Source organism: Saimiri boliviensis, chromosome 8 (assembly GCF_048565385.1).
Source record: "Saimiri boliviensis isolate mSaiBol1 chromosome 8, mSaiBol1.pri, whole genome shotgun sequence".
NCBI classification, from domain to species: domain Eukaryota; kingdom Metazoa; phylum Chordata; class Mammalia; order Primates; family Cebidae; genus Saimiri; species Saimiri boliviensis.
The window spans coordinates 91,409,995-91,436,963 of record NC_133456.1 but is presented as its reverse complement, the minus strand read 5'-3'; the positions used below and the strand labels follow the sequence as shown (position 1 = coordinate 91,436,963).

The window sequence follows — 26,969 nt, the reverse complement described above, 5'->3', positions numbered from 1 at the left end:
TTTCTAGCCTTTGACTGAATTATTTCACTGCAGGGAATTTATCTTTAAAAAATCATCAAAGGGCTGTGTGCAGTGGCTCACACCTGTAATCCCAGCACTTTGGGAGGTTGAGGTGGGAGGATCACCCAAGGTCAGGAGTTTGACACAAGCCTGGCCAACATGGTGAAACCCCACCTCAACTAAAAACAAAATTATCCAGGTGTGGTGGTGTGCACCTATAGTCCCAGCTACTCGGGAGGCTGAGGTGGGAGAATTGCTTGAACCCGGGAAGCGGAAGTTACAGTGAGCTGAGATTGCACCACTGCACTACAGCCTGGGTGACAGAGTGAGAATATGTTTCAAAAATAGATAAATAAATAAAATGGCTCAAGGTTGAAGGGAGTGCTCTTTTGCCTTTCTTCCGCCTTGTGCCAGAGAGGCCACAACATTAGTCCCTTCTGGCAGATGCAGCCAACATCAATCATGCTGGTGCTTTGGTCTTGGACTTCCCAGCCTCCAGAACTGTGAAAAATAAATTTCTGTTGTTTATAAATTATCCAGTCTGTGGTATTTTCTTACAGTAGCACAAAGGGTCTAAGACATTCTTTAACATGGCTTTATGAGTATATGACTATGCCAGCAAAAGAATGGTATACACCCATAGAGGAAAACATGCCCTAAGCATTCTAGAAAACAATTTGACCATATATCTAAAAATCTCACCAAGAAAGTTTTCTAGCCTTTGACTGAATTATTTCACTGCTGGGAATCTATCTTTCAAAAATCATCAAAGGTACAGGTTAATATTTACGTACAAGATGTTCACTGCAGAAAAAACAAATAGCTGGGCGCGGTGGCTTCAAGCCTATAATCCCAGCACTTTGGGAGGCCGAGGCGGGTGGATCGAGGAGGAGATCGAGACCATCCTGGTCAACATGGTGAAACCCCGCCTCTACTAAAAATACAAAAAATTAGCTGGGCATGGTGGCACGTGCCTGTAATCCCAGCTACTCAGGGGGCTGAGGCAGGAGAATTGCCTGAACCCAGGAGGCGGAGGTTGCGGTGAGCCGAGATCGCGCCACTGCACTCCAGCCTGGGTAACAAGAGTGAAACTCCATCTCAAAAAAAAAAAAAAAGAAAAAACAAAAAACAAATAACCTGTTTCTGGCAAACACATTAGGGTTCATTTACATAATAGGGTTCATTTCCAGATGCTGAAGGACAATGTATTTGTGGCATACTGCTAATGACAGATGAAACGTTTCTGATATAGGCAGGAAAAAATAGTAGGATTTAAAGTACTGTATCAAGTCTGACCTAATGCATTATGTAAAAATAATATGATACATATACACTGGAAACACATATGCTGGCAAATATGGTAGTTAAGAGCATGGGCTTTGGAAACAAACCGACCTGGTTCAAATCCCAGCTGTGCCGCTTTCCAGCTTTGTAACCCTGGGCAAGTTAGTTAACCTCTCTGTGCCTCAGAATGCTCACCTGGAAAATGGGGATAATAGCACCTACCTTACAGAGTTGAATGGACAGTAAATGAGACAATTCATGCAAATGGCTTAGCACTATGCCCGGCACATTACAAGAACTCAATAACTACGAGTCATCATTAGCATCGTCAACACAGAGAACGAACGAGAAGAAATGCACTAATATGCTAATGGCGGTTATTTCTAGGTGGTAGAACTCCAGGTCAGTTTAGCTTTCTCTTTTGCACTCTTCCTGTTTTTCCAAATATTCTACAATAAGTATTACAGAATCAGAAAAGAAAATCCATTATATAAAAAAGAGCATCTGATGAATTATTAGTATTCGCAATGTGCAACAGTGGATGGACCTACAGAGGCAACACCATGTGAGTCAGAAAGTGAGCAACGCCTTTCGCCCCGTGTCTACTGGGAGCCTCAGTTCTCAGCAGCTGCTGCCCTCCCGCAGAGGTCTCATTACTCACGGGCGCAGTTCCTTGGAAGCCGTCCTCGCCAGTGTTGGTCACCGGAAACTCGCCCTGCCAAATGTTGGCATAATGCTGGCCTTTGGGCTGCAGTTTGTTGCCCCAGGGGAAAAGTCTGTCAGAAGAGACACAGGCATCAGCCTGTCAAACAGGCACAGGTTTTGGATTAAAGTCAAGAGAAGGGACGCAATGAAAAAGAGAACACTGCTCACTTGTTCTGGGTGAGCCTTTCTAAAATATATATAAATAAGTAAAGCTTTTAATCAGGATTTTTTTTTTAATTTCCTTATAACTTCTCATGTCAAGTTCACAACAGCCTCAGTCTTGCCCAGGTACTCAGGATGCCTGAAATAAATCACAAAACTAAAAGAAGGACTTATTGAAAGCTGAAAGAGTAGACCTCATTTTGGACTTATATGGTAGCGTGATCAGGCACCATCGCACCATACTTTTTTATAAAGCCTGGGCTATTTTAAGAAGGTTTTCCTAGAAGATGTGAACCCAACATGAGTTTTCTGTCTCATGGCTCTAGAAGCAGAGAAATACCGCTGCTTCAGGAGATGCCTAAAATAAGAAAATGCTAAAAGCAAGGCAGTCTGCCAAGAAGCTCTAAGCAGTGATATGGAACTCAGGGGGGTTGAACTGCTAGGACTTGCTTTGGGACTGGAGGGAGCCCAGATGGCCAGACACTGGGTTTGAGGGTAGTAAAAGGTTTCCAATCCATTCTCCAGTGTCTTCTAAGTAATTTTGTGGAGATGAGGAAAAATCAATAAGAAAAAGAATTATTGTCGTTATTAACCTTCTAACCAAAGTAAGTTCCATGGAGTTTTTTGTTGTTTGTTTGTTTAAATGATCAACATGTTATCAGGCAAGATGAGACCCTCTACCTACCTATTGTTCAGGCCTCCTCGACAGCTGTATTCCCACTCAGCTTCCGTGGGCAGCCGCTTCCCTGCCCACGTGCAGTAGGCAACTGCATCATTCCAGGAGACGTGGAGAACTGGATGATCTGGCCTGGGGAAGAGCAAAAATAGAGTGAAAAGTAGCACAAAGCAGAACAGGAAGCAGGAACTGGCTTCAGCAAAACGCTCATAATCCCTCCCAGCTCAACCTGTGACGCTGAGGTCATCCTGGTCCTGAAGTCAAACCTTAGCCATGCTACATCTGTCACCCTCCACCCAGGGATTCTGACACTCCAGTATCCCAAATGGGTTACACTGCCACTAGGAACTAGACTCAAAATTCTTCACTTTGTAGGCTTGGATTCCCCTAGAATTTCATTGGTATGGCAGATGCGGAGATACTCCAGCTGCTAGGGGGTCCATCAGCAGAAGCTTCTGACTCCTTTGGGGTTTAGCAGAGCTGAGAGCCATCTCAGAGCCACCCATAACTGACCACAGCAGGGGCATACAGCTCCAGCCATTTCAGCCTACTGTGGCTCAATCTATGGGCCACATACACCCTAGAGCCCCCTGCGTTGTCTGGAACTTCACTGGGCCTGCATGGTGGCTGTGGCTTCTCCCTCTGCTCTGTCCTGCTCTGGCCCCCTCCTTTCCTCAGTTGTGGGGACCTAACATTCTGCATCCCAAACTCTATCTAAGCTGTTTCCAGAGAACCCAACCTGTGATCCTGGCTTTCAATTCTGTGTCTTTCTACTTTTCCTCTATAGGTGGCCAGTCTTTTTTTCCTGAGGGTATAAACTGTATGGAAGGTTGGGAAAAAAGCAGAGAATAAGGGGATAGATTCATGCATACAGCACTAGATGGCTTTGGTTGAATTCCCTGCTCACTTTTTTAAAAGTGGGCTACACATTCCTGGTCCATTCCTTACATACCTTTAAATTCCCCACATTAATTACACCAGGCCTTTCATTTATTCTTTCGACAAACATCTACTGAGTATCTATCATGTGCCAGTCAGTGTTTCTAGCACAGACAAGAGAGATGTACTCTTTCCAACGACCCAGTTGGCGTTGACCGCATGAATAACATACATTCCCCTTTGGATTTTCCTTCCTCCTTTAGCTTTTCCCTCTGTAACTGATTTCAGCAAAGCAGATATTAACTGGGAGCTAAGGCGCCAAGTCCACCTGAGGAGCCCAGGAATCCTTTACTTTCCATCCTGAAGGCTAATTTCAACAGACACTTCCAACTCAGGCTTTGAAAGATGTCTGACATTTGTCAAGGGGCTTTATCCCTAAAGCTGAACTTCCTGTACTCCTAGCTCTCAGACAATAAGGGCAATAACCAGGAATGTTGTTAAAAATAGAGGCTTATAAACTGCAACTGAAAAATTAGGTTAGAAGAGCAGGTTTCTTGGGCTGCTGAGATGCTGACTCCTAACTCAAACCCTGCTCCATCTCCAGGGTGTAAAGTGTTACTCTATTTTTGCTTGAGATAATTATTTCTTTGCCACCCTGGAGACTTGCTGACCGACTTGGCTCTCTGTAGTTTTCCAGTTAGATGGTGGCTTCAAAGAATGCCAATCCAGGACTAAAGAGCATGTGCATCCTGTACCCAAGGCCTGGGCTTCTACAGTGGCAACCTGAGGGGACACAACTATTTATCCGTAAGACAGACATCTTCTTCCTCAAAATGATCCACTATAGAGAGAACAGAAACAGAGTATAAAGATTAAACATGTCATGAGGTTTGCAATAGGCCTCTCAAAAGGAGCAGGGAGGGCTGGGTGCGGTGGCTCACGCCTGTAATCCCAGCACTTTGGGAGGCCAAGGTGGGTGGATCACAAGGTCAAGACCTCGAGACCATCCTGGCCAACATGGTAAAACCCCATCTCTACTAAAAATACAAAAAGTAGCTGTGCATGGTGGCACACATCTATAGTCCCAGCTACTCGGAAGGCTGAGGTAGGAGAATCACTTGAACCCGGGAGATGGAGGTTGCAGGAAGCCAAGCTCACATCACTGCCTGGACATAGAGCAAGACTCTGTCTCAAAAAGAAAAAGAAAAAAAAGGAGCAGGGAAACCTGGAAGAGGCAACTCTTTGACAGGCCAAATGAGGAAGGAAAGAGGCCACTAATTAGGAACCTTCTTATCAGTGAGGTGCAGTGTTTAGGTCTTTACATATGTTATTTCCCGCCATATTACTTTCCTACCAATCAAGTAGAGTTTGTCATTCTTACCATTGTACAGATGAAGATGCCCAGTGAGTTATTTTGCAAGAGCAAAGGGTATCTATTTTAGAATGGAACATGTCAACTGGAGAAGGAGGGACCAGGCTCACCTGTGCAGAACAGTAGAGTCGGGCCCTTCTGGGTGCCTCCAGTTAGCACCTTTCACAGGTAACCACCAGGGAGCAGCTGCAACCTCAAAGCAACCCAGAACAGGTTGGTGTTAGCTACAACTCTAGAAAAACATCGACTCAGTACAGTACATTCAGCAAAAGTCTCAGAGTCTTCAACTTCCATTTGGGTTACCAAACACATACATTTACCAGAATAGCAAAATAAAGACTTTTAAATAACTCTTTAACAAAAAGTATTGCTTCATATCATAAAGCATGGCTAGCCAATCCTCTGTAATCTCTGACAAGTTAGACAGGTAGTACTGCTCCTATTTTTAAAAGATGAGGAAACAGAGTTAACCATACAACTAAATGTGAGGCTGAAGTTCAATCATGGTGGTCAGAGATCAAGCTGAAGCACAAAGGAAAAAACTGGGGTGTTTTTTCAAAAGAACCTAATTCAACTTCCAGCCCAACATCAGCTGTGTGATCCTGGGCAAGCTCGCCACTTGTCTGGACTTGTCTGTGAAATGGGAGCACACCCACCTGCCTCACCTAACAGAATACAGAAGTCAAATCAGGTAAGACTGGAAAGTGCTCAGCAAATCGTAACTAGAAACTTAACTCCTACTCTATGGTTCTGTTAACCAAAATAACAACAGCCAGTGGTCCTCACTTAGTGAATGGTTTAGTTAGGAACACAGGCTTTGGAGCCAGTCACAGTGAGATTTGAATCATGGCTCTGCTGTGTACGGTGTAACCCTAGGCAACTTATTTAACCTCTTTCTTCAAGCCTGTTTTCTCATCTGGAGATGGAGACAGTAACAGCACCTACATCTTGGGTTACTACAAGGAGGAAATATAACATGCACACAGGACTTATGACTATGCCCTTAGCAACTGAGGTGACTGACTTAGCAAGCACTCAGTAAAGGGAACCAGTCTCACTACGGCCCCATGAGAGTCAGTCACAAGAAGAGCCACAGAAACGAATCATTGTTGCTAATACTAGCTAAAGGAGGTTGTAAACAATTCTTCTATTTTTCTTTCTTTTCTTTTTTTTTTTTTTTTTTTTTTTGAGACAGGGTCTTGCTCTGTCACCAAGGCTGGAGAACACTGGCACAGTCATGGGTCACTCTAGCCTCGACCTCCCCAACTCAGGTGATCCTCCCAAGTACCTGCGACCACGGGTATGCACCACAATGCCCAGATAAATTTTTTAGTATTTTTGTAGAGATGGGGTTTTGCCACAGTGCCCAGGCTGGTCTTCAACTACAGGGCTCACGTGATCCCTGCCCAACTTAGCCTCCCAAAGTACTGGGATTACAGGTGTGAGCCGCCGCACCTGGCCTGCAAATGATTATTCTAATACAAATACAAATGAAAGTGACTCAAGGTTATCCCCACAACAATGTTAATCTTTGATTATTTTCATCCTTTTGAGCTTGTCTGAGCAGAAGTTAAGGGAGAATACGTCCTTGCTAACAATTACAGCAATCACTGAAAACACCAACCCCCATTCTTGTTCATTCTCTTTTCACATCAACACAATCAGAACATTCATGATATTATTGGGAAAATCCGATTTTTCAAGCATTTGAATGAAAGAAGGCATTGGGTCTTTTTTTTTTTTTTGAGACAGAGTTTCACTCTTGTTACCCAGGCTGGAGTGCAATGGCACGATCTCGGCTCACCGCAACCTCCGCCTCCTGGGTTCAGGCAATTCTCCTGCCTCAGCCTCCTGAGTAGCTGGGATTACAGGCAGGTGCCACCATGTCCAGCTAATTGGGTCTTTAAATGACACTACAGCAAGGTGTTTTTTGTTTTGTTTTGTTTTTTAATGGAGTCTCTCTCTGTTGCCAGGCTGGAGAGCAGTAGCGTGATCTCGGCTCACTGCAACTTCTGCCTCCCGGGTTCAAGCAATTCTCCTGCCTCCTGAGTAGCTGGGATTTCAGGTGTGTGCCACCATACCTGGCTAATTTTTTTGTATATTTCTTAGAGATGGGGTTTCACAGCAAGGTGTTTTATTTTTCAGAGAACAGGGGAGTGAAAAGGCATGGCTTCTTTCTATTTCATTTGCGGCACTTCAGAAGCTTATCTGGGGCTGTTCTCATGGACTGGGCTGTGCAGGTTTAGGTGCCCATGACAGGTAATTCGTTCGGTGTCAAGGGAGGAGCTGCAGTGGAAGCTCAGGTCAGCCCACACTTGTGTTTCAGGAGGATCTTCAAATCACTCACCCGACTCTACCCTGTCCCTAATGCTAAGCACCACCATCAGAAGGTTCTAGTTCTTAAATTACAAAACAAAAATAAAAATGCTCTAAAAAATGACAAAATACAGCAATATGTTAACCTCTGTGAAATCTGAGAGGTAGATACTACAATGACTTTTTTTCTCATACCCTTTTGTGTTTTGAAATATTCCATCATTAGTGATTTTTTTAAAAACATGATTTGTTTAACCATTCTACTACTAATGGGGTTTGGGTAGTTTCCAGTTTGGGGCTTTTATGAATAGTGCTACTTCTATGAATATTCTTAAAAGAGTTTGTGGCTTTTGCCAAATATATGTATGCATTTCTGTTGACAGTACCCGGTGGAGTGGAACAGCTGGGTCTTAGAATACACATATGCACAGAGTTAGTAGACACAAAAACACACAAGCCTTAAACAGGAGAATGCTTCACCATTTCCTACCCCTTCTTTTTTTTAAGTTTATTTTTATTTATTTTTTAACTCTTTATTTCCACAGGTTTCTGCGGAACGGGTGTATTTGATTACATAAGTAAGTTCTTTAGCGGTGATGTGTGAGATTCTAATGCACCCATCTCCTGAGCAGTATAAACTGAACCCAATTTGTGGTCTTTTATCCCCTGCCCCGAGTCCCTAAAGTCCACTGTGTAATTATTATGCCTCTGCATTCTTATAGCTTAGCTGCCACTTATGAGTGACAACATATGTTGTTTGGTTATCCATTCCTGAGTTACTGCACTTAGAATAACAGAAACAGTGTGAAGATTCTCTAAAGAACTAAAAGCAGAACTACCATTTGATTCAGCAATCTCACTACTGGGTATTTACCCAGAGGAAAAGAAGGCATTTCATGAAAAAGATATGTGCACACACATGTTTATAGCAGCACAATTCAAAATTGCAAAAATGTGGAACCAACCCAAATATCCATCAATCAAAAAGTGGGTAAATAATCTGTGGGGTGTGTGTGTGTGTGTGTGTGTGTACACACACACACACACACACACACCAGAATATTACTCAGCCATAAAAAAGAATGAATTAATGGCATTCACTGAAACCTGGATGGAAATGGAACCAGCTCCTTTTTCAAAGAAGAGCTTTCCTTTGAGTTATTTTACATACAGAAGCCCCCAGGGCTTCTCTCTAGTGGCCTCTCAGCCCATGCCCTTCTACTCTCCTTGTCCTCTTAATTCAATCTGGTTACAAATATTTATTGAGCACCCACTATATGGCTGGCACTGAACCTAATTCATGGAGGGGATCTACAAGTCCCAGAAATCCTCAGAGTATAATTTAAGACAGCTGGTATATTAAATAGCTTTAAAAGTATTTATTTTACATATGATAATCGATATGGTTTGTATATTTATCCCCGCTCAAATATCATGTTGAAATATTAATATAATCCCCAATATTGGAGGCAGGGCCTGGTAGGAGGTCTTTGGATCACTGGGGCAGAACCCTCATGAATTGCTTGGGCCACCCCTTGGTGATGAGTGAGCTCTCACTATGTTCACAGGAGATCTGGTCATCTTAAAGTGTATGGCACCTCCCCCCACCTCACTCCCTTGCTTCTGCTTTCAGCATGTGAAATGCTAGCTCCCACTTCGTCTTTTGCCACAATTGAAAGCCTCCTGAGGCCTCGCCAAAAGCTGATACCAGAGCCACGTTTCCCGTACAGCCTGCAAAACTGTGAGCCAACTAGACCGATTTCTTTATAAACTAGCCAGCCTCAGTTATTTCCTTATAGCAATGCAAGAATGACCTAATACAACAATTAATTCTTCAGTTGCGATAATTGGGATAGAAAGTGTGAAATTAGTCACCTCATTTTCTTTCAAAAATGTCTCTAAAATTCAAATTGGTGGGTCCAGATACCACCCTACACACATCAGTACTACAGTTTTTTTTTATCTCATTCCACCCCTCACCCCACCCTCTGCCATACACACACCTACTCACTCACACTTTCTCTCATTCTAAGATACCTGCTTTTCATTTCTACCAGCATCTATTCTTTCTGAAATCTTTCATGCTACCTAGCAACCCACCCAAAACACATCACTAGCTGAACATCATGGAGCTGTATGATGATCACCAATCTCAACGATGTGCAAGTAAGATGGAAAAAACACATGAACACACTCTGGCCAGAGCACGGGGAAGAGGACACCACAGCAACATTATCCCTGGCCAAGGGCTGCAACCTAGTTCTTTGGTCCAAAATAGTAAGACCCAGAGCAATTACTCAAAGATATATGTATAGTAAATCTAGACATGATATTGTTTCTAACTTAAAATTACAAAATAACCCAGCAGTCCTTGATGTCCATGAACAAAGGAATACTATATGGCTAGTATGCATGACATGGAATACATAAAATACATGGAAATAAGAATATCATATACTGTCACAAAGGTAACCTGTAGAATATACATTTGATTTCATTTCTGTAAAATATATGCCTAACAATGTTTGTTAGTATAATCAGGAGAAAAATGTCTGGAAGAATATACATAAACTTAACCGTGCAAAGGATTAGGCGAGTACTATTAGACATTTTTAGAATGAGTATGTGTCACTGCCACAGGTTTTCTCAACCTCAGCACGGCTGATATTTTAGGCCAATTACCTTGTTATGGGAGACTAACTGTCTTGTGTACTGTAGGATGTTTAGCAGCGTCTCTGACCTCTACCCGCTAGATACCTGTTGCATCCTCCCTCTCCCACACCATCTGTGGCACACAAAAATGTCTCCAGACATTGCTAAATGCCCTCTAGGGAGAGCCAATTATCTACTGCATTATGATAATTAGAAGATTACTATTCTTACATATTAATATACAGTTCATAGTAGCATAATAGTAAGAGTATCTGACCCTGGAGCCAAGTTGCCTAAGCTTGGACAGCAGTACCACCTTTTACGACCTACAGGATCTCCAGCTGCTTATATAACCGCTTCAGGCCTCAGTTTACTCACCTACAAAATGGGGATGAAATACTACCATCTACTTCCTGGGGTTACTGTAAGGATTAAATTTAAAAATACATGTAATGTGCTTAGAAAAATGCCTGGTACAGACTGTTGGCTGTCATTATTACTACTATTCATTTATGTTAATTGCCATGTTACAATATTCTCTTAGAGCTTTCAAAGAACACACATTCTAATTAGTGAAAATCTACCCCCATAACTTCCCAGCTTGAGCCCCCTCCACCCTTTTCAGAGTATTGATCAGCTGAGAAAAGTGACCAAGGGCTAAGAGGTGAATGAAGTGTTGGAGTATATGTCACTTCCAAAGACTTCTCAAGAAGACATACCATCTTCTATCACAGTCATGATGTGAGAACCAACTACACATAAACTAACCCAATCTCTAACGCAAGCAGCACCATGAGGGTAGGATGGGGGGGGGGGCGTGTATTAGTCCATTATCACATTGCTAATAAAGACATACCCAAGACTGGGTAATTTATAAAGGAAAGAGGTATACTCTGGTTTCTCTTCAAATCATGTAAATCTTTCACCTTTTACTATAAAGGAAACAGGTTTAATTGATTCACATTCCACATGGCTGTGGAGGCCTCACAACCACGGCATTGCAGAAGATGAAGGGGGAGCAAAGCCACGCCTTACATGGTGGCAGGCAAGAGGGCAAGAGAGCATGTGTAGGGGAACTCCCCTTTATAAAACCATCAGATCTTGTGAGACTTACTCACTATTACAAGAACAGCATGGGAAAAACCCAGCCCCATGATTCAATCACCTCCACTGGGTCCCTCCCATGAGGATTATGGGAGCTACAATTCATTCAGGATGAGATCTGGGTGGGGACACAGCCAAACCATATCAGGGAGGGTGTGAGGGGTAAACAGAATACAGGAGAGATCCACAATCCTCAGTCTCCAAACTCTGGAAAGCTTGAGCCCCTGTAAGGGAACCAAACTACACACTGTCTATGAGACAGACGTTGTTAAGTCACCACTGCTATGGTCAGGTGCAGAGTCAGAAACCATTTTCCCATTTTACACATGAAGAAGGAAAGACTAGTAATCAAAGTCATTCACAACTAAGGACTGACAAAATCAGAGGTAGGGCCTTATTCATCCTGCCCAAGTTTCCCTTGGAATGCCAAATATTTTCTAGCCAAATTTAGGGCAAATACCATCCCAAGTCACTAAATGCTTTCCTTTTCCAAGTGTCACTGTTTCTAAACATTTCAAATAACTTGTTCTTGAACTCTTGATTCTGTCTTGAAAATAAGTGCTATTCTTAGGTTTAGGAACTTAACAAAATAAACAACTTTCGAGAGTCATATATTAGGCATTTTTATCAAGGCTATACTGCAGATTATGACATCTCTAATTCCTTTTAACAAGAATAGTGTTCAGATGTGTTATTTACAGAGCAGAAGCAGCAACATGAGTGGACTGACATCTATGATAAACCTCAATCTAAAAGGGACTTTTTTTTCTTTTTGGATGTGGTTGTCCACCTACACATGCTCTGCTCAACTGAGACAATTTCCAGAGTTCCAGCACTCCCTTATATCCAGAGGAAAAAGGACTTTAACATGACCTATTTCTAGTCAACCATCTCCATAGCAACTGTCTAGGGTTTAAGTTGAAACAGCTGTACAAGCCAGCCAGTAACCAATTACAATGTAAATAGGACCCTTGTGAGTTTTGAGGTCTCCTTGAGAAATGGACTTCAGGGAGCAAGGACATGTTTCCCACCTCTCCCTGGGGACATAACCAGACTTGTAGTAGCAGCTTAAAGAACAGGGAACAAGACAACAAAGGTGTCTTTATTCTTGCCAGAGGTGGCAAATTATGCTTCTTGTATACACACAGCCCACAATAAAATCAGCACTGGAAAAAGAGAAAGCTCTGTATAATTCCGCATACTCAAGTGTAAAGATGTCAAGTTCACAACTTTACAACTGCTCTCTTAAAAATTAAATGAATTTAGACAAGCAAATTTAAAAGATGGACGTTTCTTGAAACGTAGTATAAACATGACAGCTATCCCCATAAAAACAGCCTGGGAGAATTTTTCAACTGGCATCATCAGTGAACAATGAGAAATTACAGATCTGTTCAAATTCAGGAAGTATAAATAAAACCAGAGGAGAATTTAGCAACTGAAGGAATTAAATGGAATAAAGAGCACACAGTAAAAATATTTCTTCAGTACCCAACACAAGTGTGGAAAGCTAAGAATGAGGCATGAATAAAGGCTAAAAACAAATTCATTATGAAAATAGGTAGTCAAGTCTGACAGCTTATTTCAAATTAAATCCTAAGTCAGGTACCTTGACAACTTAATAGACTGCATGGGAGAGAAAAATGCATGCTTTTTCAAATAGGGTAAAAATATTTATGAAACTTAAGGCAGATTTGAACTTTTTCAATACTTTTTGCTTCAGTTCTTAGTGAAATTCCTCATGCTAAATACATTGCATTCTCAAGGCACACAATCGGAAATCAATATACTCAAAACATTTCATGTCCTTAAGAGAGGAGTGAAAATTCTATGCAGAGTTATTCACTATTGAGAAAGTGCAAAAAATGGCTCCAGGAATCTACGGACTCAAAGATGCCTCAAAAGTGATCTAGTTTACTCATTTTCAGTTGAGACCTGCATCATTATCAGGGGGTAGGGGGAATTCATTTGGGGCTTGTAAAAAAATTTAGCAAAAATAAGAGAAAAACACTTTATTATTTAAAAATAATTTTTTACTCTTTTTTGTCAAATAAGTGACTGTAAATTGGTATAACCCATCTTGAAAGCAATGTGACAATATTCAGAATCAATTATTTTATACCTATTTGAAGGAATACATCACAGTCATTAAAAATTACATGCTGGAAAAATAAAATGTGAATAAATGTCTGCCCTTTACTGAAAGTGAAAAAAGCCAGTTACAAAAATGTTTGTACAAGTGCAATTAAAAATATATCAATATATAGAAACACCCACCCACATACCCACACATTCCAAGAAAATATTAGCGTACATATATTTAAATATTCGCAAAGATTATTTCTGGGTGGTGAGATTACAGGTATATTTAAAGTTCTTCTTGTGTCTTTTGTTTTCTGGAGAAAGGGTCATGCTCTGTCACCCAGGCTAGAGTGCAGTGGCACTATCATTCCTCCTTGTGACCTTGAACTCCTGGGCTCAAGCAATCCTTCCACCTCAGCCTCACAAGTAGCCAAGATTATAAGACCACACTTGGCTAATTTTTTCATTTTTTGTAGTCATGGAGTCTCATTATGTTGCCTAGGCTAGTCTTGAACTCCTGGCCTCAAGCAATACTCCCAACTCAGCCTCCCAAACACTGGGATTACACGTATGAGCCACTTCTCCTGGTCCTGTTTCATTTTTAATGTCTGAATTGTGTACAGTAAACATTTTTTATTCATATTTTCATTTAATTTTAGTTTCATTTAGTTTTTTCTTTTAATGGAGCTGAGACTTAATTTTACATTGAAAAAACAAAAGTAAGCAAAATCAAATAAATGTTCATTAAAAGTTTCTTATATTCATTCCATTACAAATTTTATTTTTATATTCACCTTCCAGTTTCATCAGCAAGTATACATACAGTTTTTCCAAATTTTATACAGAATGTTTTCATTGATTTTATTGAATATTTTTCTATGTTTTATCTGAACTTCATAACGATCTTTTTTAGTGGCTGCCAATATTTTTGTCTCGTCAATACACGGCAATTTCCAGTCTCCTAACATTGAACCGTTCAGGTTATGTTCAAGTTTGTCTGTCGTTGCTTTTTTTGCTATTATAGACAACACTATAGTGAACATCTTCAAACATCTTCATGTATATTTTTTGCTTCTGCTAAATTTCCACAAGCAGCATCACTGTAACCTAAGAGCGTGCCTTTAGAGCCCTTGCTAAAAATTATTTACAAAAATCCCCAACAGTATTAGATGGTATGGTTAGTTTCCCTCTGGAAAGAGGTCTGAGTATACACATAAATCATAACACCCAAGATGAAGGTATCTATTTCAACTTTACAAGAAGGCTCCACTTAGGTTCCTTACATTGCTAGTAGCTTACTTATACATCTTCTCCAGTGTCTAAAACAGGGAAAATTACAGAAAGTTGGAATGCCATCTGATTGTTGCTGTGCTATTTTTTCATGCTTTACAAGCTCTGAACCTTCTGAGAAGAGGGGTCAAAGAGAAGACAGAACATAGAAAAGGCATTTAAGGGCTGGGCGCGGTGGCTCAAGCCTGTAATCCCAGCACTTCGGGAGGCTGAGGCAGGTGGATCACAAGGTCAAGAGATCGAGACCATCCTGGTCAACATGGTGAAACCCCATCTCTACTAAAAATACAAAAAATTAGCTGGGCATGGTGGTGCGTGCCTGTAATCCCAGCTACTCAGGAGGCTGAGGCAGGAGAATTGCCTGAACCCAGGAGGTGGCGGTTGTGGTGAGTCAAGATCGCACCATTGCACTCCAGCCTGGGTAGCAAAAGCGAAACTCCATCTCAAAAAAAGGAAAAAAAAAGAAAAGAAAAGGCATTTAAGGACAGAAAATTCTCCCACACACATTGTTTTGGAGGTAAACCACAATATAAATAATCTCACCTATTATTTGTAAAAGGCAGGAAGAAGAGTATCCTCAAGGGACAGGGGCTCTTGTTGCAAAGGCAGCATAGGCTCACAGCCTGAGATGATCTATTTTCTACTTATATTAATAACAAGAGACATACATCTTCAAATGACCATATAACATCATGGCTCTGTTGCTGGCCCTTCAACGAGAGGCTGGTACTGTACCAGCCAATCTCAGCCTACGGCTGCAAGAGCACAGGACAAATTCTGAACATCCTGCAAAGCTAATTTCCTCAGGCTACCAGCCTAGCACATCTCATTTCACCCTGCGGCAGGACACTGCACCAGTGGCAAGACGGTGACTGCTCATTCTCCTCCTGGTGGAGGAAAACTATGCAGGAGATATCTGCATACTTCTAAAGGATTTTAAAGTGGCAAGGACTTTAAAGTGGGGAAGGATCTGAGAAGATAGCTACTAAAATTCCCTCATTTTATAGATGGGAAAATAGGCCCTGAAAAGTGACAGATAGTTTGGGAGAGCCAGGGAAATATCCCATGGCTGCAGGTTTACAATAACCCACAGCTGCAGAGAAACTGGAACATCACAGCCCTCTGCCCTCCACCAGAAGAGAGCAGCCATCCCACATGACAGAAATGGCGGCGAGGCCAACTTAGCCCTGAAGTCGTGGGTCAAGGTGAGGCAAGGGCACTGCCAGCCAGGTGTCTCCGGCTGGCAAAAGTGACTGAGAAAAGTCCTAAGTCACTATTATCCAAGCATAGTTAGGAGCATCCCATTTCACTCTCAAAAGTTTCTTGATTTGGACAATAAATTATGCAGTCATTCTATGAATAGATGGTCCCACAGTCTCAGCTTGAACAATTTGGGTGACAGATAGCATTTCCTGGTAGGCAGTCCCTGTCATGTTCAGATCATTCTAACAGAGTTCCTAATCTACAGCTAAACTAAAATCTGTCTCCTGGAGACCTTCCATCTGCTGTCCCTGTCTAGGTTCCCAGGGATCACATGGAATAGATGAAATTCTTTTTCTATATTCTTTCAGACATTTGCAGAATCATCATAACTCATTTACCTCTTAGTCTGTAGGTTCAGTAATTTAATCAACCTTTCCCAGGTTCTCCAATTTCAAATTAAGGGCATCGCCATCTCTTCAAAACCCAGGAGTCATACTTGATTCCTGTCTTTGCTTTTCTCCCTATGTCTTTAGAGGTACTTCCAAGTATCAGACCCCTTCTTAGCTTCTCTCCACCTATCACCTTGTTCCTCAGACCCATCATCTCTCACCTGGACTATCACAAACCCTGCCCCCCCCTCCCCCGCAGAACCAGAGTGGTCTCTTTGAAATGTTAATTAGATCGAATGGCTTCTAACTGTGTTTAAGATAAAAAGCGAACTCCTCCTAGGCCTACAAGGCTCTGTGCAATCCACCCCTGACTACTTCTCAAACCTAATCCTGACCCCACACATCACAGTCCCCCTTGTTGCTCACTCCCTCCTTACTGGTCACGCTGGCTTTGCTCATTGTTTAGGTTTTGGCTCAGGTGTCACCACTTCAGAGGGGCCATCACTAACCCTACAAATGAAAGACCCAAGAGCTCAACAGCAGTACACTCTAATCACTTTCTATCCACCATTCTGTTTTATTTGAATTGCAGTCCGTTGTCACAGTCAGTTACAAATTCACCAGTTCAGTCTATTCCTTACTAGAACTATAACCTCCATAAGAATAAGGACTTCTATCTAGTTTTCTGCTGTATCTACAGCACTTAAAACACAACCTGGCCAATGGTACATAAGGGATAAACTTTTTGTTAATGAAAAAAGTCATCTGTTCCTTAGGTTTGCATGATTTTCAAACCCCATCCCACCCCTGGGTACCCTCTTCTGCAGAAACATCCATTTTGAATACAGTCTTTCAGTGGGATATCCTTTTGTTCTCCTTCCTGGGCCATTGTTGCCTCATCTATAAGAAGATTTTTTGCCAGATAATTCTGAAAGTTTCACCAATTCTTAATTCTTATTTTTAAATAAGTTTTGCTTAAAGCTAGACATCCCTAGACATGACATTCTACTCAACAGTTTACCTTTGTTTTCCCACAGAAGCTGATGATACAGAGTCCAGCATTTCAGGGGCAGGGAATATCAGAATCATTTTTACTTCTTAATCTAAGTTAGGCCTCAAAAGAACCAATACTTGAAAGGAAATTTAAGGTCACATTAAACAGGTATTTCAAATCTTAACATCTGGGACCCCAGCATGCCTCACACACACTCAATCTGATCAGGTGCCTTGGAGCAGGTTAAAAAAAAAACAATGTATGCCCTGTTATCCTATTATATTAGGTTCTCACCTTCCAGGGTTATCATGTTTTGCTTCCTGAGCTTAAGCCACATGCTGACTCCTAAATCAAGTGAACAACTACTCTTTTCAAAACAAGACACAAAAGACAGTGTTATCTTCTTATCTCACCCAGTCAGCCAGCCCCAGCCTGCCCTTCCTGAGTAACTCAGTTACTGTGAACCCACCTTCACCCTGGCGACCAGGCCAGTGTTCTCTCACCAAGGAAAAGCTGACTTTACAACATGAGATGGGTCATACCAGGTCTGAGCCCTGCTGCTTTCAAAAACTAAATGCTCCGGAAGATGATATTCAAATGGCATTCTTTCACTTTTGACAAATATTTATTAAGTGCTTATAAGTGACAGTTACTGTGCAGGGGATAAAGTGGTGACTAATACAGATGCAATCCCACCACCACCTTCAAAGAACATACCTCCTAAAGCAAGCACGTCCAACCTGAGGCCAATGGGCCACATGCAGCCCACAACGCCTTTTAATGCAGCCCAACACTTACTCACAACCTTTCTTAAAATATTACGAGATTTTATTGCAATTTTTTTTTAGCTCAGCAGCTATCATTAGTGTTAGTGTATTTTATGTGTGGCCCAAGATAATTCTTCTTCCAATGTGGCCCACAGAAGCCAAAAGATTGGACACCCATGTAGTAAAGGGAAGGGCATTCAAGAAATATGTATACATATAATTATCATAAGTGAGATAAATGATATGAAAGGAAGGCACAAGAAGCTATAGGAACAAACAACATACGGAGATCGTCTAAACCTGGGATGTGAATGACAGAACAGTGTTCCAAATGGACTTCCCAGAGGAAGCGTGGCTGAGACCTGATGCTGCAAAGCCAAAGGTGTGCAGTTAAAGAATGTGGACACAGCAGACCCTCTGCCACATGCTCTGCCCTGGCCGGATGTGGTGGCTCACGCCTGTAATCCCAGCACCTTGAGAGGCCGAGGCGGGCGGATCACCTGAAGTCAGGAGTTCAAGACCAGCCTGGCCAACGTGGTGAAACCTTGTCTCTACTAAAAACACAAAAAATAGCTGGGCGTGGTGGCAGGTGCCTGTAATGAAGCTACTCAGGAGGCTGAGACAGGAGAATTGCTTAAATCCAGGACATAGAGGTTGCAGTGAGCCGTGATCGTGCCACTGCACTCCAGACTGGGTGTCACAGTGAGACTTTGTCTCAAAACAAAAACAAAAACAAAACACAAAGATGCTCTGCTCTAAGTGTTCCCAAGATGAATTCTTTCTCATCAGCAAGGTTCCCCTCACATGCCTTTTCTTCACCCAGGCCTTCCTGGATCAACAAATTTGGCTTTCCACACACTTCCCCAACTCCTCATCAGTACTCTTGACTGTAGCACCTTGCTGGTTGCCATCCTGGTACTATTCTCAATTTGTTATTTCATATGACCTGGACACTCCAGCACAATGTGAGTTTCATATACTCTTGTTTCTTTTGAATAATTTTTGCATAATTTTTAAGCAAAATATATTTTCATTTTACTTCTCTAATACAGTTGATGTTAAAATTTACTAATCAGGGGTAAATCCAACGTACTTTTGGCTCAGTGTCTGTTACTGCATCCCCTAGATTTCAAGCCGCTAAAGGGCAAGGAGGGTATCTTTCATCCCTTTATTCTCAAGAACAGAACAGCACGATACTTGGAAGACAGTGGGACATCTAGAGTTGTATGCTAAACACCAGACCATATCTTAAGCCAGAAAGCATATTGTCACAGGAGACTCACTTCCATCACTAGAAGCCAAAGAACATACCCCACTGATGAGATACAGACCTTAAGAACACATGAATCCAAACGATAGGTCAAGAGATCTCACTGTATATATCCAGAACAAGTGAAAGCTGGGCTCAAAGAAAGGACATTGTGATACATACTACAACACAGATGAACCTGAAGATGTGATACTGAGTGAAACAAGTCAGGCACAAAAGGACAAAGATTCCACTTACATGAGGTACCTAGAATAGGAGAATTCATAGAGACTCAAAGTACAATGGAGGTCACCAGAGGCTGAAGGGAGGGAAGAATGGAGAATTATTGTTTAATGAGCTTAGAGCTTCTGTTTGTAATGATGAAAAAGTTCTGGAAATGCATAATGTTGATGGTTATATAACATTGGGAATGTACTTAATGCCACTGAATTTTATGTTTAAAATGGTACCATACACACACAGAGCATGTCATTAGTATATTCCTCCAGTCAAGGTCTCTGAGATAATCTAAAAGGATTTATTTCATAGTAAATTGCACATTTACAATACTTGGTATTCCACAATAGCAAATCTTTTCAAAACATCACTATAACTTGACAGACTGCTATATGAGGTATTACCAAATCTTACAAATGAGCAACAGTAGAGCAAAGCAAATTTAACTTAATGTTCGATTAGATCAAGCAAAGAGATAGTCCCCTGGAAGAAACTATAACAATGCCATTTACTAAAAAGGCTTTCTATGTGCTAGGTACTATACCAGGTGGTTCTGTGCACAATATTTAATTTGGTCTTTGCAACATCTCTAGGAGGTAGCATTATTATGCTATAAGAAATTAATTAAAACAAGTAAAATACTAATGAAGAAAAAACTACAATGTTGTGCTGGCAAGAAAAAAAATGAATGAAGAGAGTTGCAGAATGATCACAAGCTTTAGGTGAGACAAAACTTATAGTCTGTTCCTAATCAGGTAGATTTTTCTTGGAAAAAAAAAAATTTGCCTAGAGATTTATAATAAGCCCCAGAGACCCAATACTGGAGGGAAATGAAAATGAACAGACGTCAACTCCAAGACGACCCAGAAGTTAAAATTATCAAACAAAGACTTTCTATTTTTAATTTTTTTGAGACACAGTTTCACTCTGTCAACCAGGATGAAGTGCTATGGCACAATCTCAGCTCACTGCAACCTCTGCCACCTGGGGTTCAAGCAATTCTTGGGCCTCAGCCTCCCAAGCAGCTGGGATTACAGGCTTTACCACCACACCCAGCTAATGTTTGTATTTTTAGTAGAGATGGGGTTTCGACATTTTGGCCAAGCTGGTCTGGAACTCCTGATCTCAGCTGATTTATCCCCCTTCAGCCATCCAAAGTGCTTGGACTACAGGCATGAGGCACTGCGCCCAGTCAAAGACTTTAAAGGAACTATTACAACTACCAGCTATGAAGCAATGGTGAATGGTCTTAAATGGAAAGACGAGAACTGTGAGCAGAAAAAAAAGAAGCTATCTTTAAAAATGAAACTTAAGGCCAAGCACGGTGGCTCATGCCTGTAATCCCAGCACTTTGGGAGGCTGAGGCGGGTGGATCATGAGGTCAAGAGATCGAGACCATCCTGGTCAACAAGGTAAAACCCCGTCTCTACTAAAAATACAAAAAAAATTAGCTGGGGATGGTGGCGTGCACCTGTAGTCCTAGCTACTAGGGAGGCTGAGGCAGGAGAATTGCTTGAACCCAGGAGGCGGAGGTTGCGGTGAGCTGAGATTGGGCCATTGCACTCCAGCCTGGGTAATGAGTGAAACTCCAACTCAAAAAAAATAAACTTTCTTTTTTTTATTTATTTATTTTTGAGATGGAGTCTCACTCTCTCATCCAGGCTGGAGTGCCCTGGCACTCCCTTGGCTCACCAAAATCTCTGCCTCCAGGGTTCAAGTGATTCTTGGGCCGCAGCCTCCCAAGCAGCTGGGATTACAGGCACGTGCCACCACGCTCGGCTAATTTTTGTATTTTTAGTAAAGACAGGGGTTCACCATGTTGGTCAGGCTGGTCATGAACTCTGACCTCGTCATCTGCCTGCCTTGGCCTCCCCAAGTGCTGGGATTATAGGCATAAGCCACAGTGCCTGGCCTAAAAATGAAACTTTAGAATTGCAAAGTACAATATCTGAAATTAAAAACTTACCAGATAAGCTGAGGAAAATCATGGAGAAGGAACTCAAGAGAATGACAGAGAACATGGGGAACCTGAAGACTTGAAGACATCTCAACAGGAAGTACAGAATCTGAAGAACAAAGAGGAAAAACTACCCTAAAATAATGAATAAGCCTCGGGAACTCTGGGATACTATCAAAAGGTCTGACTTTTATACACTGGAGTCCCGAAAAGAGAGGAGAGATGGGGGTGTTAAAAAAAATAAGTGAAATAATGTCCGAAAACACCCCAAATATGGTTAAAAACATAAACAGACGCACACAAGAATCTCAACAAATCCCAAGTACTATAATCCCTAAGAAAAGAAGGTCCAAATGTATCACAATCAAACTGTTGACAACAAAAAATTTTTTTAACTTGAAGGAAGACATAAAATAATGATACAATACATATAAGAAAAGTGTTTCAAATGACTGTCATCAGCAATCATGTAGACCAGAAAAGATTGTGAAACAACATCTGTAAACTGATGAAAGAAAGGACATGTCAGTTCAGAAAACTCCCTTCAGGAATGAAGGTGAAATAAAAACATCAGATGAAGAAAAACTAAGAGAATTCATTACCATAACACTCAAAAAAAAGTACTAGAGGAAGTTTTATTTTAGGCTGAAGGGAAAAGATACCAGAGGGAAACATGGAACTTTAGGAAGGAAGGAAGAGCAAGAGAAATGCTTTGAACACATATAACAGACTACTTTTCTTCTTTAAAATATGTATGCGGCTGGGTGCAGTGGTGCACATCTGTAATCCCAGCAGTCTGGGAGGATTGCTTGAGGCCAGGAGTTTGAGGCCAGCCTGGGCAACAAAGCGAAACTCCATCTCTATTTTTAAAAAGTAAATAAATTAATTAAACATGTATGAGTATAGCAAGAAAAAAGGCAGAACACAGTCTTGATTTTTTCCAATGCATGTACTGGTACATATAATATATGACAATGCTAACACAGGGGATGGGGTAGTGGAATCTGTATGGTTATAAGACACATTTACTTAAAGTGTTAAAATGTTAACTCTATAGTGTGAGTTGTTATGTATGTGTATTATATTATAATCCTTAGTGCTACCACTAAAAATAATACTAAGGCTGGGTGCCTATAATCCTAGCACTTTGGGAGGCCAAGGCAGGTAGATCACTTGAGGTCGGGAGCTCAAGACCAGCCTGACCAACATGGAGAAACCCCATCTCTACTAAAAATACAAAATTACCCAGGCAAGGTGGCACTTGCCTATAATCCCAGCTACTCGGGAGGCTGAGACAGAAGGTGTGGTGAACCAAGATCACACCATTGCACTCCAGCATGGGCAACAAGAGCAAAACTCTGTCTTAAAAAAATAAAATAATACTAAAGATATAGCCAAAAAGACAAGAGAATTACCAATGGAATACTAAATACACATAATATATATAGATGTAAACATAAATATTCAAAAGTGAGGTTAAGAGACATTGGAAGATGAAATGAGGAGGTCTAACCAACGTCTAACTGGCGTTTCGGAGAAAAATAAGTGAAAATAGGGAAAGGGAAATATTAAAAAGATAATGGTTAAGAATAGACCAGAGTTGTTAATTAAAAAAAAAAATCTTCCCAATGTACGCATTAAAGAAGAAATTATAATGGACATTAGAAAATATTTAGCAATAAGCGATTGCAAAACTATTAACTGTAGCTCCACAGACACTTGTAGAACTAATAAAGGAGACTAACATGCTGCAGATCCTGGAAACCCAATTAAACTCAAAACCTAGAATAATAAAGACAGAAGATAACCTTAAAATTAGCTAGAGCTGCATTACCTAAAAGAAAAAAACAAACAAAAAAGAAAACAAAAAAAACAGCAACTGACTGATGACTGACCTCTTAAAGGCAACAATAAATACCAGAAGACAGTGAAATACTGCCTTTAGTGTGCCAAGAGAAAACAACTGCCAACCTAAAATTTTTACTTAGTGAAAATATCTTTCAAAAATGAAGTAAAGATATTTTAAATAACAAAAAAGTTTACTACCAAAGAAGGTTTTATAGCCAGAATAGAAATTGATCTCAGACAGAATTCCCAAGATGCAGAAAGGAATGGAGAGTACAGATATTAGTAGTTACAGGAATAAAGAAATACTGACTATATAAAAAAGTATTAACAATGTCCAATTAGTGGAGGAACAAAACAAATTAGAATGAAAGAGTGGACACCAGTAATATGAAAGTTGGATGGGGATGACTAGAGTAACGTCATGGTATTATACAACAGAAAAGTTAACGTAATAATGTACTTTAGACTTTATATACAGGTATTAAAATTGGTTAACTACTAAATGAGGAGACATAGTATATAACTTCTAAGAAGACAAGCAAATTAGCTGGGCATGGTGGCACATGCCTGTAATCCCAGTTATTTGGGAGGTTGAGGCAGGAGAATTGCTCGAACCCAGAAGGCGAGGGCTGCAGTGAGCCAAGATTGCTCAAACTTGGGCAACAAGAGTGAAACTCCATCTCAAGGAAAACAAAAAAAGAAAAAAGAAAAAAAAAGTTGGAATTAGAAGAAAAATAAAACACAGGCAAGAAACTGAGGAGAAAGAAGAGAGAAAAATAGAACAGAAGGCAAAGAATAAGATGGTGGAATTAAATCCAAAAATATCAATAGCCACAATAAATATAAATGAACTAAAGTCTTAACTGAAAGACAAAGAATAAATTACTTTTAAATGAAACTATATATTATTTACAAAGATATACCTAAAAATATAAAGATACAAATTAAAAGTGGAAAGAAGCGTGGGCATGGTGGCTCATGCCTGTAATCTCAGCACTTTGGGAGGCTGAGGCAGGTGGATCACTTGAGATCAGGAGTTCAAGACCAGCCTGGCCATCATGGTGAAACCCCATTTCTACTAAAATATAAAAATTAGCTAGGCATGGTGGTACACATCTGTAATCCTAGCTATTTGGGAGGCTGAGGCAGGAGAATCATTTGAGCCCTGGAGGCAGAGGTTGCAGTGAGCTGAGATCATGCCACTGCACTCCGGCTTGGGCAACAGAGCGAGACCTTGTCTCAAAACACAAAAATTGAAAGAAAAAAAAGTGAAAAAAAGAAAAAGTCCATATTAGACAAATATTAACCAAAGAAAGCTTGTACACCTATGTAACAGATACCAGACAAAATAGGCTAAAAATCATTATCAAAAGAGAGGCCGGGCGCGGTGGCTCAAGCCTGTAATCCCAGCACTTTGGGAGGCCGAGGCGGGTGGATCACAAGGTCAAGAGATCGAGACCATCCTGGTCAACATGGTGAAACCCCGTCTCTACTACAAATACAAAAAAAATAGCTGGGCATGGTGGTGCGTGCCTGTAATCCCAGCTACTCAGGAGGCTGAGGCAGGAGAATTGCCTGAACCCAGGAGGCGGAGGTTGCGGTGAGCCGAGATCGCGCCATTGCACTCCAGCCTGGGCAACAAAAGTGAAACTCCGTCTCAAAAAAAAAAAAACAAACAAACAAAGTAAAAGAGAGGAATGCTGGGAAGATGGCCGCCTAAGAACAGCACAGGACTTCAGCTCCCAGTGAAAGTGCAGAGGAGACAGACAACAGGTGGATAAACCCACAAAAATGGAAAGAAACCAGCACAAAAAGGATGAAAACTCCCGAAACCAGAACACCTCTCCTCCTAAAAGGGATCACAACTCCTCACCAGCAAGGGAACCAGACTAGATGGAGAAGGAGGGTGATGAAATGACAGAATCAGACTTCAGAAGGTGGGTAGTAAGAAACTACAGTGAGCTAAAAGAACATGTTCTAACCGAACGCAAAGAAAAGAGGAACGTTGAAAAAAGATTGGACGAACTGCTGACGAGAATGGACAGCATAGAGAGGAGTATAAGTGAATTGATGGAGCTGAAAAACGCAACACGAGAACTTCGTGAAGCATGCACAAACTTCAACAGCCAAATTGACCAAGCAGAAGAAAGGATATCAGAGGTCGAAGATCAACTCAATGAAATAAAAAGAGAAGGCAGGAACAGAGAAAAAAGCACAAAAAGGAATGAACAAAATCTTCAAGAAATGTGGGACTACGTGAAAAGACCTAATCTACGTCTGATAGGTGTACCTGAATGTGATGAAGAGAATGAATCCAAGCTGGAAAATACTCTTCAGGATATTATCCAGGAAAACTTCCCCAACCTAGCAAGGCAGACCAATATTCAAATCCAGGAAATACAGAGAACACCACAAAGATATTCCTCAAGAAGAGCAACCCCAAGGCACATAATCGTCACATTCACCAGGGTTGAAATGAAAGAGAAAATGCTAAGGGCAGCCAGAGAGAAAGGTCGGGTTACCCACCAAGGGAAGCCCATTAGACTCACAGCAGATCTCTCAGCAGAAACCCTACAAGCCAGAAGAGATTGGGGGCCAATATTCAACATCCTTAAAGAAAAGAACTTTCAACCCAGAATCTCCTATCCAGCCAAACTAAGCTTCATAAGTGAAGGAAAAATAAAATCCTTTGTGAACAAGCAAGCACTCAGAGATTTCATCACCACCAAACCTGCCCTACAAGAACTCCTGAAAGAGGCTCTACACATATAAAGGAACAACCAGTACCAGCCACTCCAAAAACACACCAAATGGTAAAAGAGCATCAACACAATCAAGAATCTGCATCAACTAACCAACAAAACAGCCAGGTAGCATCAAAATGACAGTATCAAATTCACACATAACAATACTATCCCTAAATGTCAATGGACTAAATGCCCCAATCAAAAGACACAGACTGGCAAACTGGATAAAAAGCCAAAACCCATCAGTGTGCTGTATCCAGGAAACCCATCTTACATGCAAGGATACAAAAAGGCTCAAAATAAAGGGATGGAGGAAGATCTACCAAGCAAATGGAGAGCAAAAAAAGGCAGGAGTTGCAATTCTCATCTCTGATAAAATAGACTTTAAAGCAACAAAGATCAAAAGAGACAAAGAAGGACATTACATAATGGTAAAAGGATCACTGCAACAAGAAGAGCTAACGATCCTAAATATATACGCACCCAATACAGGAGCACCCAGATACATAAGGCAAGTTCTTAATGACTTACAAAGAGACTTAGACTCCCACACAATAATAGTGGGAGACTTTAACACCCCATTGTCAATATTAGACAGATCAACCAGACAGAAAATCAACAAGGATATCCAGGACCTGAATACAGACCTGGAACAAGCAAACCTAATAGACATTTACAGAACTCTCCACCCCAAATCCACAGAATATACATTCTTCTCAGCACCACATCACACCTACTCTAAAATTGACCACATAATTGGCAATAAATCACTCCTCAGCAAATGCAAAAGAACAGAAATCATAACAAACAGTCTCTCAGACCACAGTGCAATCGAGTTAGAACTCAGAATGCAGAAACTAACTCAGAACCGCACAGCTTCATGGAAACTGAATAACTTGCTCTTGAATGTTGACTGGATAAACAATGAAATGAAGGCAGAAATAAAGATGTTCTTCGAAACCAATGAGAACGAAGACACAACATACCAGAATCTCTGGGACACATTTAAAGCAGTCTCTAGAGGAAAATATATAGCAATGAGTGCCCACATGAGAA

General features: G+C 41.1%; 1 protein-coding gene across 2 annotated transcripts in view; it reads right to left on the bottom strand.

Moving 5' to 3' along the window:
- SUMF1 (sulfatase modifying factor 1) overlaps positions 1-26,969 on the bottom strand; it is a 111,432-nt gene that overhangs the window by 52,861 nt on the left and 31,602 nt on the right. For both annotated transcript variants that reach the window (XM_003927127.3, XM_074404873.1), the window contains exons 4-6: positions 5,189-5,271; positions 2,837-2,959; positions 1,946-2,060 (exon numbers count right to left, since the gene is read on the bottom strand). In XM_003927127.3, the coding sequence (XP_003927176.1) occupies positions 1,946-2,060; positions 2,837-2,959; positions 5,189-5,271 (321 nt within the window). The remainder of the gene's footprint in view (positions 1-1,945; positions 2,061-2,836; positions 2,960-5,188; positions 5,272-26,969) is intronic.